We start from the raw sequence: 8930 nt of genomic DNA on the forward strand, positions 1-8930 counted from the left end.
GCCCACCTGGCCAGAATCCCTTGTCCCGCGGAACAGGGACCCCGTGAGAAATCCCGGTCCGTGGCAGTGAGCCACCATGTGGTCACTGGGATTTGAACTCAGGACCTTCAGTAGAGCAGTCAGTGCTCTTAACCGCTGAGCCATCTCACCAGCCCAAATTATAACTTTTTGATTTTTGTTTTTTCAAAGGCTTATTTGTCAATGACTTTATTTGTTTGAGTACTCAGTCTGCATGTATGACTGCACACCAGAAGAGGGCATCAGTTTCCACTGTTGATGGCTGTGAGCCTCTATGTGGTTGTTGGGAATTGAACTCGGGGCCCCTAGAAGAGCAGAGCAGCCAGTGCTCTTAACCACTGAGCCATCTCTTCAGCTCCTAAATTATATCTCGAAGGAATATAATATGATAACATTTACTCCAGATTCAGATAGGTATGGATTTAACCATTGGCTAACTTTTAGGCCTTAAGCAAGTCCTAATAACCAATTTCTCATATGTTATCTTAAATGATTGTATGTGAGCACATGTGCACATAGGCAACTGAGGTCATGTTTCCTTATCACTTGGTTTTGAGCTCCTGGTTATCTTTCCTTTCTCCCTGCTCAGGATGAAAAGAGGAATAACTGAGACAAGAACTCTATACAGAGAAATGAGTAGTGTTGCTAGAGATGCCTTTTTCATCTTCTTTGCCAGTCTTTCTGTTAAAAACAGGATTTTATCGTATCAAAATATCTTGGGATAGAAGCATTTATATGACATATTAGTTACTTGCCTGTTGCAGTAATGGAATACTCTGACAAGAACAAGTTAGGAAGAAGTGTTTTATTTTGGCTTATATCTAGAGGGGAAAAGTTCATCCCAAGGGCAAGGGCCTGGCAGCAGGAGTGTGAGGCTGGCCTGGCAGTCAGGAATCCGTGATCACAGCAGAGAGGGGTTGGGGGAGGTGAGGCCAGCCCTAACAACGATCTAAACGTTTGTTCTTATCCCACAGGCAAGTGTAGTCTATACCCTTCATCAAGGAAACACCTGGAGACCACTATAGAAAACTACAACCAGTCAAAACGTAGAGTTGTGGATCTCAGTTCCCGTACCTAAGGTCAAGGAACTTTGCAGAAAAGGGGGTGGCATGATTGTAAGAGCCAGAGGATCAGGGAGTTTGCAGTCCAAGGTATGCAGCCAAGAGTACACCATGCAACAGATCTAGCACAAGAGGTTTTCTGGGGGAGTGGAGAAAGTAAAAGACCATCTTGGAGTGAGGACAGTGGGGGTGGGGGGAGAAAGAGAGAGAGGCAGAGAGAGAGAGAGAGACAGACAGAGAGAGAGAGAGAGAGAGAGAGAGAGAGAGAGAGACATTCATACACACACACAGAGCGCAAGAGAGTTAGAGAGACAGACAGACTGGCAAGAGACTGGGAGATAGAAAGAATAAGAACAATCTGGGGTGTCTCAGGCCTTTTAAAGGGGTGTCACCTACACCCAACTCTAGTAATAGTGGAAATACATGGTGGCTGGTGATGATGTAAGCTGCCAAGCTGCTGCAGCTAAAAGGCAGGCTGGCACCAAGTTTATAACCACTACACCCCTAAAGTCTTGCCAACATGACCGACTAAACATGAGCTGAATAATGACAATACCAACAGATATGCTAGAGTGGACGGGGTAAAGCCTTCATAGCCTCAGCTCTGCACAAAGAACTGCAGGACTAAGGAGTGATGGAGTGGTAGAAATAGTCTTCCCCAGGGAACAGCACACCTACTGGTTATCCAGTGCAAGCCATCAGCTCTGAAAACATGCATACAAGGATGTGTATGTATAAAACATGCATAGGTATAAAACATTGAGCAGGTTGTCTTTGTGTGTGTGTGTGGTGTGTGTGCACACGCACATGTAATAACAGTAAAGGCCATGTTAGTACAATTTTAAAATTGATCATATTTTCCTTTTCCAACTATCTCCAAATAAATGAGACAGACACTATATGATTTGTGCTTTATGGCACAGTAGCTGAGCAGTTAACAATCTGTTCTATTCCTCTAAGCTGATCTGGCTGCCTCCCAGCAGAAATCCCTGAGATACTTGGCCTTTTAGTATTAGTCTGGCTCTCTATATGCCAATTATGTTCCCGTGGGGGCTCCTGGACCCTTTCCTCATGGCCAGTCATTCCTCTCTCTCTCTCTCCCTCTCCATGACTGAGATCAGAAATCCAGCCCTATTCTCTTTTCTGCTCAGCCACTGGCTGATCAGCTTTTATTGACAAGTCAAAAAATAAATGGGAGCAATGCTTACACAACATTCAGGCAGGAGATACTTAGAATAAGTGTTACAATGCCATGTCTGGATTGCCACCAGATATAGGGGCAGAGAAATCAGCATTTGAATAATACAAGGATAATCTTATATTTTTGGTTGTGAGCCTAGCCTTTAACAGCTGAGCCATCTCTCCGGCCCACAAGGATAATCTTTATACAGTGTACAATAACCTTCTGCCTATATTTCTTCCTTTTAGTCCATTAAAAGCTCTTTTTCTTACAATAATAAGCTATATACAGAAATAACAATTATGAAGCAATCAGGTTAAGATTTACATTCACAATGTCCAATCATCTGCATTTGCCAACTTTTGATAAAATTCTCTACTATCTACCCTATGCTGGTGAGTTCAAAGTTCTGTACTTAAATCATTCTTATCATAACTTACATAGACCTTAGAATATTTTCATAATTCTAAACAACTTAAATTTACATGTAAGATTTTAATTATCTAGTCTTCAACCCCATCGGAGATTTGAGAAGAAATAAATATTACTTGAGTATGCAGGAAATGCAGGCAAGCAGCTTCCAAAATTATAGAAATGATAGAGACTCTTGGCTGCCTGGACAGTTCCCCCAAATTGTCTCTACAACTTTGGAGCATCTATCTTTAGCCTTCTGGCCCAGTACAACTGACAGACTCTTTGTGAAGTGGAATTATGAAGGACTGTTCAACTTGTTTTGGCAAAGCTCAGCAGTTGACCTCCCTGCATCCATGTTTGTCTATTCCAGACAGCATTCTGTCTGCAGTTGAAGCAAGGGCAGTCTTGCCCAGTGGCTAGTTTACAGTATTTGAAGCAAACTCCATATGGAGATTCTTTGATGCTCATCTCATCATCATCTTTGAAGTAGAATGAGTGTGTTGCCAGGAGGTGGCATGTCTCATAGCCAAAAAAGCCTTAAAATAATAAAACATCTTAAATTGCCATATTCTGTAGGTCTCAGGGGTTTTTGAAGACCATCTATCTATCTATCTATCTATCTATCTATCTATCTATCTATCTATCTAGTATATTTGAATTGGCAAATGTTGCTTGTTACTAGCTGTTTACTATCTGATCAACCTAGGAAGCATATTTCTATAGTTAACTAGTATCTAACATGACCATAAGTTTGATCGACCACTAACTTGCATTACTTTATTATTCTAAACAGCTTGTAGTAGCAGCCTTTAAAAGGATTGGAACTTAGTATTGCACTTTTAAGAATCACCTAGGTGCAATACCTCAAGAGTTGAAAACACATATGCATAGTATATTATAGCAAAATATAATCCTATATCTATATCCATATACAAAGATTTAAATCAGTGTAACCAAATTTAGCCATAATTTGTATCAATATACAAAGATCTATAATGATACAACAAAATATAACCTCAAGTTTGTATCAGTATACAAAGATCTATACCAATGTAAGATTTTTGGTTTGTTAATGGTTTTCTAGTTTAAAGTAGATTTAATAGGGGTCTGGATGGTTCAGTGGTTAAGAGCACTGACTGCTCTTCCAAAGGAACTGGGTTCAATTCCCAGAACCCATATGGCAGCTCATAACTGTCTGTAACTCTAAGATCTGACACTCTCACACAGACATATATGCAGACAAAACACTAATGAACATAAAATAAAAATAAAATTTAAAAAGTAGATTCAGAAATCTACTCTTTATTCCTATACAGGGTCTCATGTCGTTTAGGCTGGTCTTGAAATTGCTATATAGTTTCATTCTCCTGCCTCTGCTTTCTAAGTGCTGTGTTAATGTCTTATAAACACAGATAGTAAGGAATAAAGTTTAAAATTTTTCTTGGAACAGTGGGTTTCACAAATAAAAGCCAATTATCTTTCAGTTCCATGGATTTAGGAAGGTGAGGGATAGAGAGACAGCTCAGCAGTTAAGAGCACTTGCTGCTCTTGCCGAAGACCTGGTTTTGATTTTCCACTCCTACAGCAGGGAGCTCACAACTACGTGTAACTCCAGCTCCTGTAAGGCCACCCTCATCTGGTCTCTGTGAGCACTACTCTCATGTGTAGAGCCTCCATTTAAAACTTTTAGAAAGGTAAGTGGACATACATGAATGTTTTTTCCACTTAATGTGTAGGTAGAATCTTAAATGAATATGATTGAGGGGCCTTGTGAGCCAAATAGCTACACAGTGTTAATAAGTAGGAGAATGATTTGAATGTTAATTAAAAATTGTAACTTTATGGTACTTTTGAATGATGCCTGTTTAGTGGTATAGAAATAACAGAGTCATTTATAATTTTTAAGAGACTGTATTTTCTTATTGTTTGGCTTCATTTGCTTTTGTTCTTACAGACATTTTCTCACAGATGTCAGATTCCAATGGCTTGATGATGTTTGGCAAGCTTGACCAGTTTCTGAAGGAAGCCCTGAAGCTCCCAACAGCTGTCTTTGAAGGGCCATCCTTTGGTTACACAGAACACGCAGTTCGTACCTGTTTTCCACAGCAGGTAAGGACATTGGCAGAACCTGGGGCTAAGGAGCCTCCATCGACCAGCTCCCCAGGTGACTTCTCGAAGGCAGCTTGAACTAAGGAAAGGCAGGGAGGGGTGGAAATTCGCCTGAGGACTCCTGTTCTTAGCTAAGGAGACATTTGAAGTTTTGTAGTTATTGTTGATTTGTTTTGTTTTTGTGGTGGAGGAGAAAGTTTATTGTAGATAAAAGAGAGAGTGTAGGTAGAGGTAGGGACATCTGGGAGAACCCAGAGTGGACATGACCAGACTAAGCTGAACTATGTTTGGAGAAGGGAAGGGGAAGAAAGAGGGATGAGAGGGTAACCAGGTGCAGCAGCCAGGAGGCCATAGGTACCAACAAAATAAAACAAAAGCCATGTAAGTATCTTAAAGAAAAAATTTTTTGTATTGTTGTGAGCGGTGTATGTTTTTTCTCTTCTTCTTGTCAAATAATATTCTTTAAATTTTAAGCACAGGGGTTTTGACCTAAGGCTGTACTGATACTGGACCATTGTTTTCTGCAAGCGCTCACCTGCCCCTCAGGGTACACTGAGACTGGAAAGCTTAACTTCTTTTCTTGACTTTTACCTAAAGTCTGGTACGAGCATTTTCCTGAGAACTGAACTGTCTCAGAGACTGGAGAGAAAGGAGAAACTTAAGAATAGCTATTCAAGGAAGAGGATAGGTAAAAAAGCCACAATATTGCATTTAGAAGGTGATGAGAAACAGAACATTCAGGGAAAAAAAATCTTGTTTAAAACTAACAGAAAAAAAAATATCTTTCCAGAAGATACTTAATTACCAAAGGAAACAGCTTTCCAGTTGGGAGGCTGCCAGACAGGGAGTGTGACTTCAGCCTAGCCAGCGGTCATGTCAGCAGGGATGGGAGAAACTAAAGAGCTGTGCAGGCTGAGATGTGCTGCTCCCTGCTCAGACCTTCCTCTAGACCTCACAGCTTGGATGGAATGTTGCGGAAACATTCAAGGGTCCAGTTTGTGGCACCTCAATAGAGCCACACGTGGGTCTTGACAAATTCATGTAGCAATGTAGTTGGCCTGTACACAAAATTATTAGAGTCATAAAAGACAGAAGAAACATTCTGGACTAGAGTCTAAAAAGAGTTGAAAATGGAAGGGTCTAGGGTTTTTTGTTTGTTTTTCTGTTACATAGGAAGTTGGGAACATTTGAACAAAGCTTATAACCAAATAATAATATTCTGCTACTGAATGTTAATTACTTGATTTTGATATTTACTTTTAGCTATGTCAAAGAATTTTTTTTTAAAGTAATTTAATCTCGGCCAGTCTTGGTGTGGTACATGTCTTTAATCCCAGAATTTGGGAGGCAGAGGCAGGTGGATTTCTGTGAGTTTGAAGTCAGCCTGGTCTACAGAGCCATTTCCAGGATCCCAGCTCTAGGGAGGCAGAAGCAGGCGGATCTCATTGAGTTTGAGGTCAGCCTTGTTCTACGAAGCAAGTTCCAGGACAGTCAGACTACACAGAGAAACCCTGTTTCAAAAAACCACTTTAAAAAATCAACTGAAATATTCATGGATAAAGGAACACCCATGTGCAATGAGAACAAGTCAGGGGGTTGGGCTGTACTAGGTTATGAAATTAGGACTCAGTGTTCAGTTTGATAAGTTTGATCCATATAGGAATTTTTTTCCTTATAGTGAAGAGGAGCAGAGTGTAGGACTTAAGCCTTAATGTTTGCCTGGGTGAATCTCAGTGGTTATAAACCAACAAATTGAGTTTATAGGCTTAAAATTTATTGAAAATAAACAGAAAATGAATGTAAAACTCCCCAGTTTTTTAGACTTCCAGGTTTTAGAGGAAGATTGTGTTTTCTCTTTGGAAGATTTGCCTGTTGTGGCTCTGACTTTAACTTGAAGAGGTGTCTCCCCTGTGGGGAGTTTTAGATCTGATGTCTGGTGGGAAAGGCAATATGAACCGTAGAATGGGAGGTATTGTGGGAACTGCTCGGACACTGGTTTGAGCCAATAGAAAGTCTTTATTAGCTGGCCAACTACAACACTGGGTGCTCAGAACCCCATTGTAGCTCCGTACCTTTTTCAGGGTGAGCTTTTAAGCACAAAGACCATGTTTTTGTTGATATACTTCAGTTAACAAGAACAGTTAGCCAGAACAGAATTACAGAAGCCGAGAAGGAAGCTTAGTACATTTTGAGATTTTTTTTTTTCCAGAACTAACTCTATGGTATAGTGGTTACTTAAACTGCTTTGGGTCCCAGCCGGTTGAGTGTGCCCTGCACCTGCCCAAGAGCTCTGTGGGTTAGAGAATGAAAGACAGACAGATAGACACACACACACACACATACACGCACACATGCGCGCACACACACACACATACACATGCACACACACATGCATGCACACCAGCTAATTTTGATATGCCTTGACTAGCTCAATAAATGGTTGGGCACTGCTAAACCTTCCTGCACCTAGCAAGCACTCCCTTCCAGTATTCCTCAGTTAACATCTTTAAGAACCTTTATTTCATCTCAGCTACCCCAGACCCAATGGCCTAGGGCCGCTTTCCTGGATCCTTTCGTGCCAGCAGGCCTTTAAGTTTCATCTTTCTGCTTCCCTGTCATGGCAATTCTGTGTCTTCTCCCTCTCCATCCCTTGCCTGTGGAATCTAAAGGCCCTACCCTGTCTCCCTGCCCAGAGAATGGCCACACAGCAATTCTTTCTTATCAGTGGATAAGAAAGGGACTCTCAGGTCTGGAAGCGGCTTTTGGGAGCAGAGATAAGACAAAGCATCAGAATCAATTCCTAACAATAGGGACTTTGATGGATCAGGCCTTTGTTTTAGTTTTGGCAGGTGGTTTTGTCTGTATGTTGAGTTTTAAAGCCTGAACAGCACTTCCATCGTGGAGTCAGCTTCTGTCTGGGCCCTGTTCTACAGGAGAGAGGGTGGAGGGAAAGAATGTAGGTACATCATGCATTACTGCACCCAGTCCTATAGATACCATGCTGTGCTCTCCTAGAGCGTAGATGAGGTGACAATATTGAAAGGGTGGGATAGCATTTTTTTTTTTTGGCTACTTTTTAAAATAGTAATATATTTTATCTGTTGTAGGTACATTGTGATTTTACTTTATCCAACCAAGCTCTTCTGACTATATGCCAAAATGAATTTTCTTTCTCCTTGGAGACATTTTCTGGTGGTTCTGACCTTGCTCTCCTGGACATTGAATAAAATTTGGCAAGAATTATCTGGCTTGTGCAATGTGCATCTTTGTGTTATACTGTATACATTTTAATCAAGGGATTTCATGGTCTCCCTCAGCAGCCCTTCAGCTGGGTCATTTTTGTGGATGAGCACCATGTTTTGTTAACCTAAAGACATATCTTCACGTGATTTCATCTCTGGTATTAAGGTGTTTCACGTGACCAGTAGCATCTTAGTTTCAGTTGAGATCGTCACTTCCTGTATTTGTGAGAACTTTACCACTTCCTGTATTTGTGAGAGCTTTACCACGACTGTTCACATTGTCACTGCTACTGAGTTAGATCCACTTTTGGTATGATCCACATGTCAGGTCGAGTGTTCTCATAAATATATGCTGTGACCTGGCATTAGTAAGTTACTGTAAACACACAGCATGTGAAAACAGGAGAGTAAGTAGAATAATTTAGTCATTTATTTTGCAAAGCAGAAATTAAGTATTTACAACATCTTTGAAACCGGTAATCAACAAAAAGATAAAGCTAGATTATATTATTTTTTATTACCATAGGCTGGTAATCTCAGGGTTTCTATTATTGTGATGACCAGAAAACAAATTGGGGAGGAAAGGTTTTATTTGCCTTATACTTCCATGTTGCTATTCATCATGTAAGGAAAGTCAGAACAGGAACTCAAACAGGGCAGGAAACCTGAGTCAGGAGCTGATGCAGAGGCCATGGAGGGTGCTGTTTCCTGGCTTGCTCAGCTTACTTTCTTATAGAACTCAGGATCACCAGCCCAGGAATGGAACCATCCACAATGGACTGGGCCCTCCGCCATTGATCGCTAATAAGAAAATATCTTACAGCATTATACAGCAAACTGAAAGACCTCCGGAACTGGGGAGATCCTTACTCAAGTCTCGGGATGACGCGACCACCCAATGACTCA

General features: G+C 41.0%; 1 protein-coding gene across 18 annotated transcripts in view; it reads left to right on the top strand.

Moving 5' to 3' along the window:
- Dtnb (dystrobrevin beta) overlaps window positions 1-8930 on the top strand; it is a 207203-nt gene that overhangs the window by 58451 nt on the left and 139822 nt on the right. For all 18 annotated transcript variants that reach the window (XM_031356373.1, XM_031356381.1, XM_031356374.1 and 15 more), the window contains exon 6: window positions 4628-4782. In XM_031356373.1, coding sequence (XP_031212233.1) covers window positions 4628-4782 — 155 coding nt within the window. The remainder of the gene's footprint in view (window positions 1-4627; window positions 4783-8930) is intronic.

The sequence above is a fragment of the Mastomys coucha genome, unplaced genomic scaffold (genome assembly GCF_008632895.1).
Source record: "Mastomys coucha isolate ucsf_1 unplaced genomic scaffold, UCSF_Mcou_1 pScaffold6, whole genome shotgun sequence".
NCBI classification, from domain to species: Eukaryota; Metazoa; Chordata; class Mammalia; order Rodentia; family Muridae; genus Mastomys; species Mastomys coucha.